Genomic DNA, 19,729 nt, shown 5'->3' with positions numbered 1-19,729 from the left:
GCCAGTTTCTTTGGCCAGATCCAGGTTGTTGAGACTGTGAAATTCACTCATCAAAAAGCTTTTTGCTCCTCCAGAGACGCTGGTCATGGGGATTTTAAGGAGGTGCTGACTGGGCCAGCCCGTTTGGGTGTGCTGTGCTGTGCTGGCTGGCTGCTGGTGGGAGGCTGAGGCCGGCACAGTCATGCTCACACAGCTTCCGTCGTGACCCAGTAAACCCAGTCAGACCTGACCAGGGCTCGCTGGCTCCCCTGCGGCTCACCCACGCCTGCACGCCTCTGCTGCCCCACTGCTTTCCTCCCTCCCCAGGGACCAGCAAACACATCCCACTAGTGAGAGATGGTACCTGGGTCTGGCTCCATGCTGGGAGCTGTGGCTGAAGCACGAAGGAGCACTGATAACCAGTGGTAGGAGGGTGGACTTTTGCCTGTGTGAATGTTAAACGTTGTGAGTAGAACAGCTGGTTCCTGACTTTGCCCCTCTCAGGGTGTCCGTCACCCCTGTGTCTGGGTCCTGCACCCACCACCTGCTTCTTCAGCGTTGCCGGTCAGCATGGGAACTGAAACTGGAATATCAGGTCCTATGTCGGCCCCCTCTGTGCTGGGAAGTAGGTGAGGTGCCAAGGGACTTGGGAGCTCACTCCTGGGGATGGGGTGGACTTTTCTGGGAAGTTTTTCTCTTAAACTCTTAGTTTTATTTGAGCTACTGTCGCTTTTCAGCCTCTTCCTCTCCCCCTTTGTGTTTCCCTCCCTCAGGGAAAACTCTGCAGCGTTTCCATTCCCAGCTTTTTTCCATTTCTCGTTGAAGTGCTGGACTTGTGTAATTCATCTGCCCCCAGCCCTAGTGGTAGGTCCTACAGATCAAGACCTCCTCTGCTTCTTGCCTGAGCCCTCGGCTTCACCCTGAGCTTAGAACTTCCACCTTGACAAGGGAGAACTGATGGGTTTGGGGGTGTTTGGTGTGACTGCAGACCAGGATATTGACCTGAGGGGAGCCAAGGATTGTTTCAGTTCCTTCTTGCTTTTTCTCCCCCACCCTAGGTATGAAAAATAAAAACTAGAAGATAAAAAAAAAATAAGGAAGCTTGGAACAGCTCTGATCATTGAGTAAAATATTAACTGGCTCTTACAGCGTAACTGATTAAATGTTCTTTAGGACAAAGTTACATCTGATCTCGGGCAAAGGAGCCTTTGGAAATGGGTGTCACTGGTTCCCTGGAAAAAGCAGAAGAGCCCAGCCCTAAAAGCATGGGAGACCGCTCCCCCCTGCCCAGCCAGGAATCCTGCACAACCTCCCAGCTTAATTTATTTTTGTTATCCCCCTGTACTGGCTCGGTGTGTATGATGGTTAAATGTTAGCTGGGGCTGGCTCGCAGCACTGTGCCGGTGCTGTGATAAACACCATCCCTGCTGCCCTGCCCGGCTCCAGTCCCCGGCACATCGGGAGCCAAGCAGCAGGCAAAGTTCAGGACTTGTTTGTGCAGGGGAGATAAGGTGAGGACGCCCAGCAGCATGCAGAGCTGTTACTCATTTATGAGAAATCATTGTTTGCCTTGTCGTAAGGAGGTTTCTCCTCCACTTTGCTTTCCCATCCAAGATGCAGGAGCTCCTGTGTCTTGTGCATGATTACAGACTCTTGTCCCCATGCAGAGGCTTGGGGAAGGGTCCCTGTAACTTCCAGAGTGGCCCTGGTCTCACTGGTGGGATGGAGAGCTGTCAGCATAGGGCTGGCCGTGGTGCTTTGGTGCTCCAGGTGTGATCCCACCACTTGCTTTGCCAAAGCTTGGTAGATTTGGCTCGTGCTAGGCATGGTGCCACCAAAGCAAATTCTTCTTGATGTCCATCTGCACTCACCTGGCTTGCATTGCTGTGCTGTCAATCATGGGCAGACCCTATGTCTGTACAGAGCTTGTCCTGGAAACAGGAGTAACATGCAGCGAGCCTGCTCTGGGATCTGCTCCCCAAGGAGCTTAGCCCTGCATGCAGCAGCCTGCCTGCACCCAGGGTTAGATGCTCTTGGGTGCTCTGTGCTGGTCTGGAGCCTGGGGAACAGTGGGGCAGAGGGGAGATACATTTCCCATCTGCCTCATTCCTGGAATGCTCTGGGCAGCAGCCAGTGCAGGTGTGAGAGCCCTTGAAGGAACCAGCACTTTGATGTAAGTTTCAGCATTGTGGCTGATTCCACATCCAGTTCCTCACTTCTCCTTTTCAGCCTCAAAGCCCTTTTCACTTTGGTTTTACCTCCCCTCTTCCTGGGACTCATTGCTTCAGGGAAATCGTCTGCAGTGAGCATGTTTGAGCAGCTTCTCTAAAGGGCCAGGTATTTGTTTTTATATATATATATGTGTGTGTGGATGTATATATATATTTATAAACCTCTAAGCAAATACATAGGGTGCTGGTTACTTACAGGGTGCTCTCTCGCTCAGAGATACCCAGTCATCTTTTTCCTCCTTAATGCCTGCAAGATGAGCTAGTGGCTTTGCTCAGTGCAACTGGGAGAGGTAGGGGTTATTTGTGAGGGATTGAATGCATGAAAGTAGATGTGGAGCTTCAAGGCAACTTGGGATGAAGGAGAAACTGAAATCTGGTGGAAAAACACTGAGGGTAAAGATTGTTTCTGCTTGAAAAGACTTGCTGAAAATTCCAAGCAGTTCCTGTATGGATTTTCCTTCACCTTATGTCCCTGCATGTCTGAAGCATCTTCCCAATGCCTCAGTCTTCTGGAGTCTCATCATTTCAGGGGGGGCAAAACTGGGAGCAAGTATCTTGCACAGCAGGACATGGTCAGCTGGGCTTTTGGGAAGGAGAGAAGACCCTGGGCTTCCCAGGACCCTCACTGTTGCCATTCCTGCTGCAGCCACTCTGGGGAGTGGGTCTTGGGGTACCCCAGTGTGCCAAGAGACCCACAAAGAGGCTTGGCCCTGAGCCCCTTTCTCTGCTATTGAGGGAAAAATGTGTCTGCTTTTTGTGTGTGAAATGCAGTGAGGGATCAGCTGGCTCTGCTGAAACATATCCTTCAGTCAGGGGGATCTGCTGGAGCAAAAGGTTGGGAGTGAATGAGGGATGAACCCAGAGAAGACTTGGAGGAAAATGTACCTCCAAGGAGCTGACCCAAGCACTCAGCAAGCAACTCCCTGCTGTGACAGAATGGTTGCTGACCCAGGGGAATGCTGCAGAAGGTCAATGTGCTCAAACTCCCCTCCCATCCTTCATGATGGCTGCAGGCTCCATGCCTTGTGCTATGCCTTAGTTTCCCCTTTAGCAAACGAGGGTTTGTTTTTCCCAGAAGCCATCCCTGGTCTGAGGATGTGCTGGGTCAAGCATCCATGAGTGTATGCAGCTGGCTCTTTCCAAGCCTGCCTGCTTGAGAGCTGCTGGGACAGCAGGAGTGTCTGACCCAGTGCTTTGTGTTTCAGGAGGGTTTGGTGGCCAGCCCTGTCCCAGAGAGCTGGAGAGCCTGTGCCAAGGATCGGCTGTGCCGGCCCGGTGGCAGCGGCTGAGGCAGCTGCCCTGGCCCAGAGAGCAGGAAGATGAGTGGAGGTCCGGCACATCTCCTGACAACTCTCTTCATGGCAGCGGCAGCCATGGGCTACCGTCACACCACCGACCTGGATGCCACCCCCAGGATAACAGTCACCTTTGATGGTAAGGGGGTGCAGGTCCTGGTGGTGGTAGTGAGGTTTGGGAATTTGCTGGCACTGGCCTTTGTGCATTGTGACTGCATCTAGTGTTTGCCGCTCCCCTGGAACAGGGCGCTCAGCGTGGGAGGGTGGCTACATGGGGGCCTCTAATTCCCTGGGCTCCAGAAATCAGAGCCCACACGGCTGTGTGGTACTGGGTGCCCCAAAGAAGTGACCATGGGAAATTCATCTCCTCAAAATCCAGAGAGGGACAAGGATGTACAGGGAACCAGCCCTGACCAACCCCTGGCCCTGCCCAGAAACTCTTGGAGGGTGTCCTGAGCTAGGCATTGCACCTGGGCTGGGATCTCATGGCCCAAATAGTCAGCAGGAAACTTTCTTCCGTGATTTTCTCTAATTGCCACTGGCTCTTGACCTCCAACCTCTGTGATGTCAGTGAGCCCAGCAGTGTCATTGTCCCTTGGGGATCCCCATGGCATCATTGACCTCATTAGTGAGGCTCAACTCAGCAACTGGTGGTGGGAGAGTTTCATTAGCAGCTGGGGTGCCCTTTTCTCTCCAGGCGATGACTCTTTTATGAGAAAGACAGGGAATCATTCCTTTTCCAGCTGCCTACAGGGTCCCAAGCCTCACAGAATTTTCACTTCCTGCTGGTCCCTCTGGCCAGGGCTGAGTCCTACCTCACACTTCTCAGCACCCAAAACTGGATGGTTTCATTGGCTTGGTGGGCAGGAGCACTCAGTGTCACTGCAGAATCACTCCCCTTGTATGACAGTTTTGGTTCAGGTTTTTTTTATCCTTCCCTTTGGGCTGGTTGGGCTCAGCTCAGAGCCAGGGTCACTGCTGGCATGTTTCTGCTTTCTTCAGCAGTTTCCCAAACAACATGGCAGGTCTGTGCCCAGCACAGACATTGTAGCTCTCACCCCTGAGCTGTGCTTTAATTAGTGGAGAGAAATTTCCTCTGTGAGCCTGAGCCCAGTTAGTGCCTTTTGCCTTTTACCAAACCTCTCTTCCTTTCCTCCTGCTGTAACTGCTGCCCAGCACTGTCTGCCTGATAACCTCAGTGAGTGCCATCCCACCCACTTCCAGCTCCATTCTCTTGTCTTTTCCCAGTGGCTCGCGCTGTGCCTGCCCCGGGGTCCCCCTCAGCCCCCTGTTTCCTTTGCAGAGCTGTCAGGAGTCCGGCGCTTCAAGGCACACACCCTCAACTACAGCACCCTGCTGCTGGAGGACGACCAGGGCATCCTCTACGTGGGCGCCAGGGGAGCAATCTTCGCCCTCAACTCCAGTGACGTGGCTGATGGCTCCCACCACACGGTGAGCCTGGCCGCTGCCTGCTGCCAGCTGGTTGTCCTCTCCTGTCCCACGCCACCCAATCCCCGAAAAAATCGTGGCCACTCTACCCCTGCTCAACCTTCCCCTTATTGTCTCAGGTCTTGCCTGGAGGTGATGTCTCCAAGTCTGTCCCCAGGTCCCCTGTGGACGCCTGGTCCTTTCCTCCAGCCAGGCAGCATGGGGACAGCAGTGGGAGACATCCCCAAGCTCAGAGCTGCCTGCTTCAGAGACTTCCCAGCAGAATGAGTGGCAGGGAGGGAATCACACTCTTTTGCTCCCCCAGGAAAGGATATCCCCAAGTCCTCCAGGCTCTTGCAGTGCTCTGGGATGTCTGCCCACTGGTTGGGGTGTGGGACCACTTTTGTCCCAGGCTGGTGGGATGTCTGCAGGGTGCCATCTTGTGCTCTGAGCAACCGTCTCTCCCTAAATATATAAGGATTTTATCATCTCTGATGGCTCTGATGAAGACTGGAGCTTGCAGTGATTGGGGGACCATGCAGCGATGGGGGTCATGCAATAGCAGTCTCTCTTCCCCTTGCAGATCCACTGGGAAGCCTCCCCGGAGAAGCAGATGGACTGCCTGCAGAAGGGCAAAAACAACAAGGTAGAGCCTGCTGGGTGAGTGCCAGGGAGGGGCTGCCCCCGCTTTTCCTGAGTTGTAACACCTGTGCTTGCCCTCCGCAGACTGAGTGCTTCAACCACGTGCGGTTCCTGCAACGGCTGAACAGCACCCACCTCTACGCCTGTGGGACCTACGCCTTCCACCCGCTCTGCGCTGCCATCGTGAGTACAGCCCACCCACAGCTGCCACCTGTCCCCTGACACTCTGTCACCCCAGTGAGGTGCAGCCGCTCTCCTCTCCCATCATCTCAACCCAGAGCTCCACTCCCTTTCTATCGCTGTCCCTGCCCCTCCTTGGCTCATGGTAGGGGTGAGTGACTCCCAGGCTGGGGTGAGTAGGTTTGAGGATGTGGCCACCATGATACAGATGCTGTAAATCCCCACCCTGTGACTGGGGTTGGACTCTGACCCCAAGCAAGAGTGTTGGGATTGGATCAGTGCCATGGGGGACACATGGGCTCAGCAGGATGGGATGCACTAGCCCTGGACCTGGTCTCCTGTGCCTGCAGTTGCAGAATCCCTTCCCAGAGAAGAGGCTGCAGTGGCTGATGGCAGGTGGTATGCATGTCCAGGGAAAGGTGACAGGGGCAGGACTGACTCGCAGCCCCTCCCCAGGGATTTCCTGTGCCAGTCTGAGTCCCCACATGGCTGTGACTCATGGCAGTGTCCAAGAGCAGCCTTGTTTTAATGGCAGTGGGACTTTGACCCTCTTTCAGTACCTCCTTGAGTTAAGGAAGACTCAATTGCCATTCATCCACCTCCCTTCCTGAGCTGGGGGGCAAAGGGGCTCTGGGACCATGTCTGCAATGTGGCCAGGGAGCCCTGGAGAGTCTGTGCCTGTTCCCATGGCTGTGCTGCTGGTCCGGTTTGGCCATTGCACACACTGGAAATTGGGTGGAGGAGCTGCCAAGCTGGAAGGGCTCCGTCATTATTTGACATGCTTTGAACTGCAAACCCCAAAGAAAGTAACTCCTGACATGACATGGATGGCATTTGGGGGGACCCCAGGCTGGATGAGCAACATCTGCCAACCAGGCACTGTCTGGGAATATTGCCTGCCTTGGTTGGCTCCTGCCCAGTACCCACGCAATGTCCAGCTGGACTCCCCTTCCTCCCAGAGCCCTCTACCCACTCTTGGCCAGGGGCTCTGGCTGGCTGTATGGTTTCTGAGCAGCTAGAGGGTGCCAGGGGGCTTTGTCTTACTTGGACAGGGGCATGGCTGTGGGCATCATTTTGTCCCTGCTAGCAGCTTTTGCAGAGAGCCTGAGCCTGGCAGGTAAAGTGGATCTGTCCCCTCCTGTCTAAGCTGATTTCCTGTTCCCCTCAAGGATGCCAACAGGTTTGTGTTGCCATCTCACTTTGAGGAAGGCAAGGAGAAGTGCCCATATGACCCTGCCCGTGGCTACACTGGCCTCATTGTAGGTAAGCAGCACCTTTCCAGGGTGGTGGGGACATGTGGGACGTCACTGACCATGGCCCCATCCCCAACACCCCTCCAGGGGGTGCCAGCTGGGTGGGTTTCACATGCAGAGGCCTTAGCAAATCAGGACTTGGTCCTCCCCTCACTCATCTGCCTGGGGCATGGGCATGCTGGTGGCCTGTGGTGCTGTCCTCAGGCTGCAGGGCCATGCTGATGGGCACCTGTCCTGCACAGATGGAGGCTTGTACACAGCAACACGTTATGAGTTCCGGAGCCTCCCTGACATTCGGAGAAACTTGCACCAGCGGCCACTGAAAACAGAGGAGTCCCCGCTGCACTGGCTGAATGGTGAGATGTCCCTGTCCCCCCATCATGTGGTTGAGATCATGGGCTGTGGGACACTGTGCATTGCCCTGGAGAGTGTGGAGCAGACATGGAGGGTGGCTCTGGAGTCCTGTGTGGTTTTCTGAGAAGGAACTAAGGCAGGGAGGGATTCCCCATTTTATGTTGGTCTCCAGATGCTGAGTTTGTGACCTCTGTGCTGGTCCGGGAGAGCAAGGACAGCCCTGTGGGTGATGATGACAAAATCTACTACTTCTTCATGGAGCGGGCAGGAGAGGAGACCACATCCTTCTTTGACAAGAGTCAGGTGGCCCGAGTGGCCCGGGTGGCCCGTGTCTGCAAGGTAGGCGTATCCCCAGCCACAGGGAGCCAAGCACTGCTCCTGTTGGTGCAGGGGCAGCATGCCTCTGCCTGTGGGAAGACTGAGGCACAGGCAGAGGGGAATGAACACCTGTCCAGCCTGTGTAGAAATGCTCTCTGCACCCTCCCAGAGTGATGTGGGAGGGAAGAAGATCCTGCAGCGCAAGTGGACGTCCTTCATGAAGGCACGCCTGGTCTGCTACATCCCCTACTACGAGGTGCTGCGCAGTGTCTGCAGCCTGGATGGGGGCGGCTGGACCAGCACTGTCTTCTATGCTGCCTTCACACTCTCAGCACAGTGGTGAGTGGGACAGCGGCCAAAATGATTAGGGCTAAAAGCCTGCAGCACTGGGGAACCAGAGATACTCGGGGGGATGTGCAGGCAGGTGCTGAGCACCTGGTGGTGCATTGGTTGGGAGCACCCATGTATCTGCCCAGGCTTAGGTGAAGTTCTGCTCCTCAGGAGGACCATGGAAGCCTCAGCCGTGTGCCGCTACAACATCTCGGCGGTGCAGCGTGCCTTCGAGGGCCCCTACATGGAGTACCAGGACTGGGCTCGCAAATGGTCCCGCTACGACGGTGCAGTGCCCGAGCCCCGGCCCGGCTCCGTGAGTGCCTAGGAGTGCAGAGCAGGGGGAGCACGGGGCAGCCGCCTTCCTCTCTGACCCCTGTTTCCCCTGGGCAGTGCATCACGGACCACTCCCGCAGGAAGGGCTACAACTCCTCACAGGACCTGCCTAACAGTGTCCTGGACTTTGTCAAGCTGCACCCGCTCATGTTTGAGGAGGTGAAGCCAGCTGGTGGGGAGCCACTCCTGGTGAAGAAGAACGTGGCATACAGCCAGCTGGCTGTAGACAGGGTGCGGGCTCTGGATGGCCGCTCCTATGATGTGCTCTTCATGGGGACAGGTGAGTGTCAGATGAGTTTGACAGGCCTCTGCTGGCCAAAGGACACACTTCACATTCCCTCCTGAATCCCCTGCTCTGCTCTCCAGGGGATGGCTGGATCCACAAGGCTGTGGTGGTGAACTCTGGCATCCACATTGTGGAGGAGGTGCAGGTGTTCAGGGACCTGCAGCCTGTGGAGAGCCTGGTGATCTCCCACATCCAGGTGAGGGGTGGAACAAGTAGAGGCAGACCACACACAGGGCATGCTTGTGCTGTGAAGCTGCGATTGCGCTGTTTAGAGAGTTGGGGGGTTATGACTACTGGGTCAGCCCAGCTCAGGATATGTGCTGGAGCGCAGGAGGGTAGCCTGAGGAAATGGACCAGCCTGGCCATCAGCACTGACTGGGAGCTGGGGGTCCTTCTCATGCACATCCATGAAGGGAGAGCTGTGCTGTGGGGCGGTGGGGGAATCTCTGGGCACTCCAGAGCCCAGCAGGACCATGTCAGATCCATACTGAGCCAGCCCTTTCCTCCTCAGAGGAGCCTGTACGTGGGGGCAGCCAGTGGGATCGTGCAGGTGCCCCTGGCCTCCTGTGCCAGGTACACCTCCTGCTATGACTGTATCCTCGCCCGGGACCCCTACTGTGCCTGGGATGGCAGGGCATGCCGTACCATCACCACCACAGACAGGTAGGGATGGGTTGCCTGTCCCTAGATGGGTCCCCATGAACCTTCCACTTGCCCTATCCCATGCTGTTTCATGTCACTCCGTGGCACAGTCACCCCAGAGCCAACCCCAAAGGTCTGGCATCTGACAGGGGTCTCCCGGTGGCCATGACCCCCATAAGGGTGGGCTCAGCTGAGGCTGTATGGCTGAGCCCCCTATGCCTTGCAGCACAGGGCTGGTGCAGGACATTCAAAGCGGCAACAAGGGATGCCGGAGCAGCTCTGGACGGGGTGAGTCTCTGCTGCCTCTCGGGACCACGGGGATGCTGGTGTCCAGCATGGCTTAGAATGGCTGGGAGAGGTGTAAGGCAGTGCGTGTCCCCGCAGGCTCCCTGCTGTGGAAGAACCGGACGGTGCTGCAGGGGGACGATGTGCTGCTGCCCTGCGACCAGCGCTCCAACCTGGCCCGAGCTGTGTGGCTGCTGAACGGCAGTGAAGTGCTGGGCACGGGGCAGGACCGGCTGCGCGTGGGGGTGGATGGGCTGCTAGTGACGGACACGCTGCCCCAGCACAGCGGCGAGTACCGCTGCTACGGGGAGGAGCAGGGTCTCCGGACACTGCTGGCTACCTACAGCCTCACCGTGCTGCCCGAGCTACCCCGCATCCCTACAGCTGTCCCGTCACCCCACGCTGCCAGCCAGGCGACCAACGACATGAAGGTGGCTTACATCTCTGCCATCGTCACCTTGGTGGTGCTCTGCACCGTGCTCAGCATAATCCTCCTGTACATGTCCTGCCTGGAGAAGCGCAAGGGCAAGTACGTGCTAGGGGAGCCACGGCCAGCCAGCGTGGAGCTGCAGACCGTGTCGGCCAACTGCCTGCGCAAGGGCCACCGGGAGGAGGAGGAGGAAGAGCTCACCTACCCCGATGGCTGCCTGCGGATCATCCCTGGCGAGGCACCCACAGCTGTCACGTCCCCAGTCAAGGAGATGCCGGCTGCCATGCCCCCAGTGCCACCCCCGCTGCCAGCCGAGCTCACCAATGGTGTGGGGGCTCTGCCCAATGTCCTCCGCAAGATGAATGGCAACAGCTACATGTTGCTGCAGCAGCAGGAGGAGCCACTGGCCTCCCCACTCTACAGTGCATCCTTCACCGAGGAGCTCAGCAAAATCCTGGAGAAGCGAAAACACACGCAACTGGTGGAAAAGCTGGACGAGAGCTCCGTGTAGGGGCTGGGGAGGGGGGTCCTGCCACTGGGACCCTCCTCCCCTCCAGCCCTTGTCTCACTCTTTGTCGAAGTGTTACAAGACTCAGGCAAAACTACCTCCTGGATGGCAGAGCTGGGCCGTGCCCAGGCTCAGCCACTTTTTTGGCTTTTCAAACACTTTTGAGAACTTGCTGTACAGAAAAAAAGGAAAAAGTATCTATTTAAATTTGGAGCTCTATTTATGTATAAAAACTCACTGATGGTGGCCACGAGCTGGAGACAGGAGCTGGCACCTGGCTGAAAGTGGACACCATGGGGAGGGAGAGGTTTTGTCTGTTCATCCAGACATGGGAGAGACGCTCTTGTGGATGTGTGGACTTGGCCCGCCCTGCTGGGCATCCCTTGGCACACAGGAGCTGGATAGCTGCTGAGAGGTGGGTGAAGAGCATAGAGGGGGGGTTAGGGCTGACATACTGTGCCTGTGCCACTCATAGGGCACAGGATCCCTTCCCGATGTAGGTCTGGTGTGATTTCCCCAGTTGCTGGCCCTCAGGCAGGAGAGAGGCCCTGGACACATCTCACATTCTGAGGGATGGTCTCAGTGGATTCCAGCCCCTGCCCGCTGTTCCACGTCTGCCCCCTCAGGATTTCCTCTCTGGGAGAGGATGGTTTGGCGAAGGACAAGAGATTGGACAAGGAGCTGATGTCCTGAATACACTGGAGCAGCTGGTGAAAGTGGCATTTGCCCACTGTGAAGAAGCCACAGGTGAAATATGGGGCTGGGCGCTCTGGGGAAGTGGCATCCCCAGGGCCTCCAACCTTGACAGGGCTCTTCTCCCTTTCCCCAGGGCACTGGATGCAGCAGCAGGCAGCAAGATGCACCGGAGCAGGACTGGCAGCCACTACCCTGCCCTACAGTGTGACAAGGGACCTGCACACCATCCACATGCCCCTGATGTCTGCAGTGCCCCTGTGGCTTCAAGCACAATGTGTTTCTGCCCTCCTGTGCAGTGCTGTTGGTGAACTGGGGTACAGGCACAGCCCTGTCACCCATGGGCAGGGAAATGTCCTTGCACGATGAGGAAGAAGAACTTTGGATAAGGGCCTGCCTTCCTCTGGAGCCTTCTCCTCTTCATAGCACTTTCCAGAAGCAGCCATGGTCCCTAAAACCTTCTAACTGTTTCTGTGCTTCTGCCACCTCCTGGGGGAACCTGAGAGATGGGGGTGACAAAAGCATCTCATGCTCCAGGGGACAGTGTGTAGACACTGGAGAAGCTGGGGAGGAACAGACCTGCGGGGGTCCATGTCCCCTCCCCCATGTTCCTTGCTCGTACCTCCATGATCAGGACATGGCCAAGGGCTTAGCCCTGCATGGGAAACAGGAGATGAGTGACAACCTCCAGGGTCCCTCATGAACTACAGCTCAGGCCTCCTATTCCAGGAGAGTGAGGCTTAGCAGGAAAAGGCAAGAGTTGCACACTCTGCCACCCTGCCCCAGCCCTTGTTTTTGCTGCAAGAAGGGGGCGTGAGCCACCCCCAAGGACCACCTGCATTCCCCCAAGGAGGGGCATCACTCTATGTCTGGCACTCCTCATGCACAGCTCCACGTTCCCCCAGCAATAAAAATGGCTCTGTCTGGACATGATGTACCAGTGTCCCTCTAAAGGCTGTAGAAATGGATGCCAAGACGTGGAGGTGGAGGAGGATTTATTTGGGCTGCAGGCGTGGGCCCTGGATGGTGAGGATGGAGGGTTTGTTGGTGAGGGGGTGCCACTGGCCCTGGACACTGGGGTTGTCAGTGTGGAAGGGCTTGCGGATGCGGACGATGTCCAGGCCAGACTGGTTGGCCATCTTGGTAGCCAGCTGCAGGATCTCCTCGCTGGTCTTGCTGGCAATGAGCTCCTCCCGCACCGCCCCGTTCACTGCAGCAGAGCGAGGGGGTCAGGCCGGGCTCCCCCCACTCTGCAGCTCCCCCAGCCCACAGCAGCTGCCCCGGCACCGGGCAGAGATAGTACCGGGCCGGGGCAGGGCAGGGAGCCCCCCGTCCCCTCCCCAAACCGCCAGCACTCACAGTACTCGGCCCGCAGCACCGGGGCCGGGCCCGGGCCCGAGCGGGGGCTCACGTAGAGGACGACATCGGGGTGCTGCCGGGCGAAGTCCTGTGCCGCCTCCTCCACGAACTGCCTGGGGGCCAGAGGGGACCCTCAGCCCCAGCCGGCCCAGAGAAGGGACGGATCGCCATAGCACCAGACCAGGGTCACCGTCCGCCCGTGCCGGGCCCGCGGGAGGGTCATGGCGCAGAATTTGGGGTGAAGCCCCCGGTGCCGCCTCCCGGCCCCTGCCCCGTCTCGCAGGAGGGTGGAGGTCCCACCCCGCCGCTGCCGGGCGACCAGGGGCAGCAGCACCGTCCCCTCCCCACGCTGACAGGCCCAGGGGAGGACCCGGCCGGCCAGTTAAGGGGTCCCCAGGCTCCCCCCGCCCCATCCCCGGCAGTCGGGCGGTGCCCCCGGCGGTACCTGGCGCCGCGGGCGTCGGCCGCGGTGGGGCTGAAGAGGAGCTGCAGGCGCTGGAGCTGCCGCACGTAGCGGCCCACGCCGTTGTGCAGCACGGCAGTCAGGAACCGGCTGGGCGACCCGCGGCCCGTCATGGCTCCGCGCTCACCCGGAGCCGGAAGCCGCGGCAGGGGCGGGACGGGAAGTGACGCGCCGGGAGCGGGCCCGGCCATGGCGGTGTCCGTGCGGACCCACGTGGGGGCCGCCCCCTGAGCGGCTCGGCGGGGCCGGGGCCGGGGACAGCCGCCCATGCCGGGCGGGCGGGCGCCGGGGCGGTCAGGATGGCGCTGGTGCCCCTGCGGCCCGGCAGAGCCGCCAGCCGCCTCCTGCCGCTGCTGTGCGGGGGGGCCAGGAGCAAGGGCGCCTCGCTGAGCCCCGGGGCGCCGGGCCGCCTCGGCCAGCGGCGATACAAGAAGGACGTGCTGCCCTCCCCGGACGGGCCCGCGCCCTCCGTCTCCATCACCGAGATCCGGCAGTACCTGCGGGCGCAGGACATCCCCTTCCACGATGGGTACAGCTGCCTGCACACCCCCAGCCTCTTCGTCGGCGACCGCGGGGACCAGCCGCTGTCCGCCAATGCCCCCTTCACGCTTTTCATTGACAAGACCACGGGCAGCTTCCTGTGCACGGCCACCCTGGCCGAGGGCACCTGGCAGGACTTCCAGGCCAACGTGGAAATGCGGCTCCGTGGCATCTCCCCCATTCCCCCTGCCAAGTCGGAGGAGATGGAGGAGGAGATGCGGCAGGCCCGCGAGGATGCCCGCTGCATCTGGGAACGGGCTCTGCCGCTCTGGGAGCTGCTGGATGAGAAGGAGACCAAGGAGACCAAGGCTTTGTTTGGTATCTCCCAGGTGACAAACGCCACCTTGAAACGCTTCGGTGTGCGTTATCTGAGGACTGCCAGGTCTCTCGTCTTCCCCTGGTTCAGCCCTCAAGATGCGACCCTGAAGGGCCTGAAGCTCGTGAGGGTGGAGAAAAACGGGGGCACGATAACTTACGTGGAGGAGACTCTGCCCCGCTTCGATTCCTATCTCAATCTTTTTGGGCTGCCCCTGATTGGCCGCCGAGACACGGAGCTGGTGTTAACCGGGTGGGAGCTGGATGCCCTGGCCCTGCACCAAGCCGCAGGAGTGGCCAGCCTAGCCCTGCCACGGGGGACCAGCTACCTGCCTCCCACCCTCCTCCCCTACCTGGAGCAGTTCAAGCGCATCACGCTGTGGCTTGGCGAGGACCTGCGCTCCTGGGAAGCTGCCAAGCTCTTTGCTCGCAAGCTGAGCCTCAAGCGCTGCTCTCTGGTGCGCCCTGGCAACCTGCAGCCCCGGCCCTTGGAAGCTCTGAACCAGGGCCTGAACGTCACCAAAATCCTGCGTTCTGCCCTGCTTGCCAGCCATAAATCCATCGTCTCCTTCCGGCAGCTGCGGGAGGAGGTGTTTGGGGAGCTGGTCAACACGGAGCAGGTGTCTGGCGTCAAGTGGACACGTTTCCCCGAGCTCAACAAGCTCCTCAAAGGGCACCGCAGAGGAGAACTCACCATCTTCACAGGTAACGGGCACAATGACTGGTGGGCAGGGTGAGCAGAAGGGTCTTTGGTGGCTTCACTCTCCTGGGGGTGGTGCCTCATGAGCATTACAGGTTTCTTTCTGCTCAAGGCTTTTGCTGAGCCTGTCTTGCGGGTGTGTGAGAGGATGGGGTGCATTCCTCAGTTCGGTGGGACCGTGCATGCCAATGTGGTGAAGGGCTCCCTGCCTGGGGCAGTGTAGGAAGTCCTGTGCTGTTCCTTACCCCTGCTCCCACCTGCCATCCTGAGCCCTCCCTGTGCTCACCCCACTGGCTGCCCAGCCCTTCACAGGGATCTGTGGGGACGCCTAAGCTGTGGGAGGCCATGCCCAAGCACCCAGGTGTGTAGTGTGGCACGAGAATTTGTTTGTGGTGTGACTGCTGCAGATGGGCTTCTCTTACCCCACTCCCTCGTGCCTCCGCCTCTAAACAATTCCCCCAACACCAGTGGTCAGGATGGGTCACATCATCTCCCCTGGATAATTCTTCTGTTGTCCTTGTACCAGGCCCAACGGGCAGTGGGAAGACCACGTTTATCAGTGAATATGCACTGGACCTGTGCATGCAGGGCGTGTGTACGTTGTGGGGCAGCTTTGAGATCAACAACGTCCGCCTGGCCAAAATCATGCTGACACAGTTTGCTGGCCGGCGCCTGGAGGACCAGCTAGAACTGTACGATGAGTGGGCTGATCGCTTCGAGGAGCTCCCGCTCTACTTCATGACCTTCCATGGCCAGCAGAACATCAAGTATGGTCCTGCACCTCCATTCCCAGTGGCATTTACCCCTCATGGCATGTGCTGCAGGGCCTTGGGGAGCTGGGGCTCTCCCCCCCGCAGTGAGTCACAGATTTGGGACTGGCAGGAGGCACATTGGGAGTGTTCAAGTCCCAGGGGTGGTGTGTGGGGACTGTGTGGCCAGACACCTGTGTTCCTCTTTTCATGGGTACTCTCACAGCCTGTCTCTGGGGTGGGGCTGAAGGAGGTGACTTGACCATGTGCTAGGTGGCTGCTCTGAAGCCAGCCTGTGCCCATGGCTCACACCCTGCTTACCTGCAGTGCTGTTGTTTGCTGAAGAGGGAGGACAGGCACCTCCAGCTCCTTTTATTCATCAGGCACTGTGGCACCTGCATGCATCCCTATATACCTTGAGGATCCCCTTGGGCTGGGGGCATTGCAGGGCGGTAGGCAGGGACTGTGTGGGCAGCAGCTGGATCCTTCTGATCCCAACTACCTTTACTTGAGGGATGAGGCTGCACCTGCTGTACAGTGGGGCAGATGCAGAGGTGGGATGTGCCCAGGTCCCATCAGGACACAGCCTGGTACCTTCCAGCTCTTTCTCTGCATCCCTTTGCCTGGGTCAGAATTCCCATCCCTACCTTCTCTAATCACTGGGGCTGATCCTGGTCTCCCCTGCTCAGGACGGTGATTGACACCATGCAGCACGCAGTCTACATGTATGACATCACCCACGTGGTCGTCGACAATCTCCAGTTCATGATGGGACACGAGCACATCTCTGTGGACAGGTAGCCCTTCTCCAGGCTGACCCTTCCTTCTTTGGCACCCTCACTGCTGGAGCTGTCAGGTGTTATGCCAGGGGCTGGGGACCCACACAAGGTGTTGCCTTTACTTCTGTCTGGCCACCTTGTTTCATTAAAGGGCAACCAGTGCCCTGGGGAGGAAGAGGTGGGAAGGGGTGAACAGGTTACCAGCCATCCCTGCCATACCATATCTCTTCCCATGTGGGCTTGTTTGCTTCATTGTTCCTGGGTGGTTTCTGCTGTGGGGACCAGCACCTCGCTGCCCCCTGCCACCGAGCAATGCCAGCCCCTGACCCCGTTCTTGCTGCTGTGGCAGGCTCGCTGCCCAGGACTACATTGTTGGTGCCTTCCGCAAGTTTGCCACGGACAACACGTGCCACATCACCCTGATCATCCATCCTCGCAAGGAGGATGATGAGAAGGAGCTGCAGACAGCCTCCATCTTTGGCTCTGCCAAGGTGAGCTGGGCCAGAGAGGCCCTTCCTGTCCCTTGGGCACAGTGTATTCCCAGGAAGAGGCTAGTATGTGTTGGGTGGTCATCCTCAGCTGCCATCAGCACTCTGGATCATCACTGGGGACTTAAAAGGTGTGGGATGTCTCCCAGAGTCCTGATGCAGAGAGCATACTCATTGTCAGCTAAAGCTCTGTTGGGGCTTTAGGTGCAGTTAATTAATACTGACTCTGAGTGGAATGTAGTAGGAGATAATTAAAGAGGGAGGGTGCGGGGATGGGCTCTCTGAGTACTCCAGTCTCTTCCGTGATGCTGACCAACCCTGCAGTAGTGGGCAGGAGGTGCTCTCTGTGCACAACTGTCCCTTGATCCCATTTCCCCAGGGTGGGCTGTGGCAAAGGATGTGCCTGGTGGGTCACTGGATGTCGCAGGGGAACACAAGGGGTTGGTGTTGGGGAAATGCTGGAATTGCTGTGGCCTGGGGTGCCCTGTAAAAGGGTTTAAAGGAGCTGGGCAAGTGTTTGTGGGCATCTCTGCGGCCTGTCACTCTGGCAGCATTCTTAGCACCCTCCTGGAGATGTTTTCCTCTTCCCAGGCTAGCCAGGAGGCTGACAACGTGCTCATCCTGCAGGACCGTAAGCTGGTGACAGGGCCAGGGAAGCGCTACCTGCAGGTGTCCAAGAATCGCTTTGATGGGGATGTGGGTATCTTCCCACTGGAGTTCAGCAAAGCCTCGCTCTCCTTCTCGTCTTCCAAAAGCAAGGTCAGGCTGAAGAAGGTGAAGGAGGAGAAGGAGATTTTAGCCAACAAAATCGTGGAGGGAGGCTCAGGAGCCTCCAAGAAGCCATGAGCACAGCAGGTCTCTTCCTCAGTTTGTCTGGAGGAACACAGGCTAGTTCTGGCAGCCCAAGGCTGGAATATGCCAGCTCTTCTTCCCTGGGAGCATCTGCTGTGCACCTCTGTGGCCCTTTCTCCTGCATGAACAAACCTCTTGACCATCAGCACAGTGTCTCTGAGTTAGGGGACCACCATGAGAGGAGGAGTGATCTCATCCTAGCGAAGAGTGGCTGGGGAAGGTGCTCTGACAAACACTGGCTGCTCTGTGTTGGTGCTGAGTGCAGGGAGCATGGGGATGTAGAGGCAGAGTAAGCTGGATGGCGGTGGGGATGATCTGCAGGTCTGGGACTTCGGTAAACCTGGACCTGGGGCAGGTCGTTAAATTGTGTCTAAAATGAAGCTGAAATCATGAGCTGTCACTATGTGGGAGGGTTTGTGAGGGGCAACCATGCAGAAGGACACATAGTAAAAACCCACCCTTTCATAAATGAGGTCTGTGGGCTCAGTCCTATGTGGAATGGAGCCAACACAGGAAAGATGGTGAAGGAAAGTGTGGGAGATTGTGGGTGGCTCATGCTCCAGGGTGGGAGCAGGTGTTACATGGAATTTGCCGGTTCTAGCCGCTCAGCTGGCGCCTGACCTGCCCCACTTTGCTCAGGGTCTCCCAAGCCCCTTTCTCTGGAGGGGCACCACCAGCAATAAAACCATGTGGGAAACAGTCCTGCCTTGTTCTGCTGGGTTTGGGGAGTCTGCCCTCAGGGCTGCGGACATCGAATACTGTGACCTGACTAGTCCTTGCCATGGTAGGGAGTGTCCATGGCTGGATCTTGGTCTAAATCCCTTTGATTTTTTTTCCTGTTTCTAGTTTTATTAAAGCATAAATATGGGTGCCTTTTCTGTCTCTGTGACTGGAGTACCCTGGGTCTGGGGAGGGTTCCCTGGCCAGGGAGGAGGTGGCCCCTTGATGATGATGTCCCTGCTTCACTGAGCATCCTGCTGTAGCCTTGGCACACCGGATTATTACCAAGCTCCATGCTGGGAATAGTTTTAACCTGAGCCATAATGAGGGCCCAGAGCAGGTGGGTGGCACACACCCAGCCTCAGGTTTCCGGGGTGCACGAGCTTGCCTGAAGAGCACCCTTGGGTGCTGTCAGTGCAGGTGTGAGCACCCACAGGCAGGATGGGAGTGGTGGCTGAGGACTGTCCTGGGGAAGCAGAGGTAAGGCAGGGGAGAGTGGAGCTGGGTCAAGGTTCACATGGTGGTGTGGGTGGGGGCTATGGGTTTCCCCCTCAGCTAAGGGTCCCCTCCATCACTGGCCTCCATTTGACCCAGTCTAGTTCAGGTGAGATGCTGTCATGGGGCTTTAGCGTGGAAGTAAGGCAGTGGGATAGACGTCCCCATCCCCATCTCCCACCTATCCTCCACAGGCCCCAGAGGGGGTGCAGAAGCTGAGCCTGTGGGGGAACCTTGACTGATCCCATACCCTGGGGGGCAGGTGGTTTCTTGAGGGTCTGTTTATTCTCCTTTTGCCCCCAGTTTGGGTCTCCACAAAAGGCTGGAGGGTGGCAATAGCTATAACAAGTCATGAGGAGGGACAGTGTGATGTCAAGCGGGGCAGAGACCCGCAGGCCCCTTAGCAGAGTGCTGGGCTCACCAAATACCTGCGGAGGGGGCACAATCAAGAGGGCTTTTCACCCCAGAGGCCTGCGGATACTTTGGAGGTGCAGAGCCCTGAGACGGGGGGCTTGGCTGGGGGAGAGAAGGGGATGAGCCCCGGGAATCCCCCGGAACGGAGGTGACTGGGAATGCACCGGGGGAGGGTTCCCCGCGCCCCCCCCGCCCCCGTGTCCCGGCCCCCGTCCCGGGGGGGCGTGGCCTCGCGCGGGGGCGGAGCCGTGGGGGCGTGGCCGTGAGGGGGCGTGGCCGGGCCGGGCCGGGGCCGTGAGTGGGCGGGCCCGGGGCGGGGCGGGGCCGTGAGGGGCCGGGGCGGGGCGGGGCCGGGGCGCGGCGCCGCGCGGGAGGCGGCGGCGGGCCCGCGGTGAGTGCGGGGGCCGGGCCCGGGCCGCCCGGGGGTCCCGCGGGGCCGGCGGGATGCGGGGGCGTTCCGAGGAGTTGGGTGGCAGAGTGCTTCGTGGGGAGCTGATGGCGCTTGGGCTGTTGTGGGGCCGGGCCCCCCGGGGCCCATTTGGGGGGGGTCCGGGGGCTGGGGGGGCAGCGGCGGCCCTGGAGCTCCGTGCGGCGCTTTGGGGATGTTTGGGGGGCACTTCGGCACGGCCCTGCCGATACAGAGACTCAGGGACTCCATGGGGTAG

The 19,729-nt window shown here is 58.6% G+C and overlaps 3 protein-coding genes across 12 annotated transcripts in view; 2 read left to right on the top strand and 1 right to left on the bottom strand.

The window, feature by feature from the left end:
* The window catches only part of SEMA4G (semaphorin 4G), a 129,819-nt gene extending 117,696 nt beyond the window's left edge, over window positions 1-12,123 (top strand). For 3 of the 10 annotated variants that reach the window (XM_083866154.1, XM_083866155.1, XM_083866151.1), the window contains exons 3-17: window positions 3,416-3,644; window positions 4,809-4,957; window positions 5,517-5,579; window positions 5,660-5,758; window positions 6,925-7,018; window positions 7,251-7,364; window positions 7,535-7,701; window positions 7,850-8,019; window positions 8,182-8,326; window positions 8,404-8,626; window positions 8,713-8,828; window positions 9,144-9,295; window positions 9,501-9,562; window positions 9,644-11,244; window positions 11,327-12,123. In XM_083866154.1, coding sequence (XP_083722280.1) covers window positions 3,530-3,644; window positions 4,809-4,957; window positions 5,517-5,579; window positions 5,660-5,758; window positions 6,925-7,018; window positions 7,251-7,364; window positions 7,535-7,701; window positions 7,850-8,019; window positions 8,182-8,326; window positions 8,404-8,626; window positions 8,713-8,828; window positions 9,144-9,295; window positions 9,501-9,562; window positions 9,644-10,500 — 2,526 coding nt within the window. In that variant the 5' untranslated portion in view covers window positions 3,416-3,529 and the 3' untranslated portion in view covers window positions 10,501-11,244; window positions 11,327-12,123. Of the gene's footprint in view, window positions 1-306; window positions 609-2,208; window positions 2,317-3,415; window positions 3,645-4,808; window positions 4,958-5,516; window positions 5,580-5,659; window positions 5,759-6,924; window positions 7,019-7,250; window positions 7,365-7,534; window positions 7,702-7,849; window positions 8,020-8,181; window positions 8,327-8,403; window positions 8,627-8,712; window positions 8,829-9,143; window positions 9,296-9,500; window positions 9,563-9,643; window positions 11,245-11,326 lie in introns of those variants that run through there. The other 7 variants (XM_083866156.1, XM_083866160.1, XM_083866158.1 and 4 more) reach the window with 7 other exon arrangements.
* A 45-nt stretch (window positions 12,124-12,168) lies between these two features.
* Window positions 12,169-13,150, bottom strand: MRPL43 (mitochondrial ribosomal protein L43). Its single transcript, XM_083866163.1, has 3 exons — window positions 12,995-13,150; window positions 12,550-12,662; window positions 12,169-12,400 (listed from the first exon to the last, which is right to left on the bottom strand). Exons 1-3 carry the CDS (start codon window positions 13,123-13,125, stop codon window positions 12,186-12,188), a joined length of 459 nt encoding a protein of 152 aa, XP_083722289.1. The 5' UTR covers window positions 13,126-13,150; the 3' UTR covers window positions 12,169-12,185.
* A 161-nt stretch (window positions 13,151-13,311) lies between these two features.
* Window positions 13,312-18,288, top strand: TWNK (twinkle mtDNA helicase; the record flags this gene model as incomplete). The annotated part of the gene is made up of 5 exons (XM_083865919.1): window positions 13,312-14,572; window positions 15,094-15,334; window positions 16,006-16,113; window positions 16,445-16,586; window positions 17,175-18,288. 5 exons carry the CDS (start codon window positions 13,312-13,314, stop codon window positions 17,427-17,429), a joined length of 2,007 nt encoding a protein of 668 aa, XP_083722045.1. The 3' UTR covers window positions 17,430-18,288.
* Between the last annotated feature and the right edge of the window lie 1,441 nt (window positions 18,289-19,729).

Source organism: Zosterops lateralis, assembly GCF_965231275.1.
Source record: "Zosterops lateralis genome assembly, chromosome: 8".
NCBI classification, from domain to species: domain Eukaryota; kingdom Metazoa; phylum Chordata; class Aves; order Passeriformes; family Zosteropidae; genus Zosterops; species Zosterops lateralis.
Note: the sequence above shows the minus strand (reverse complement) of the source record. Positions and strands in the feature narration are given on the sequence as shown.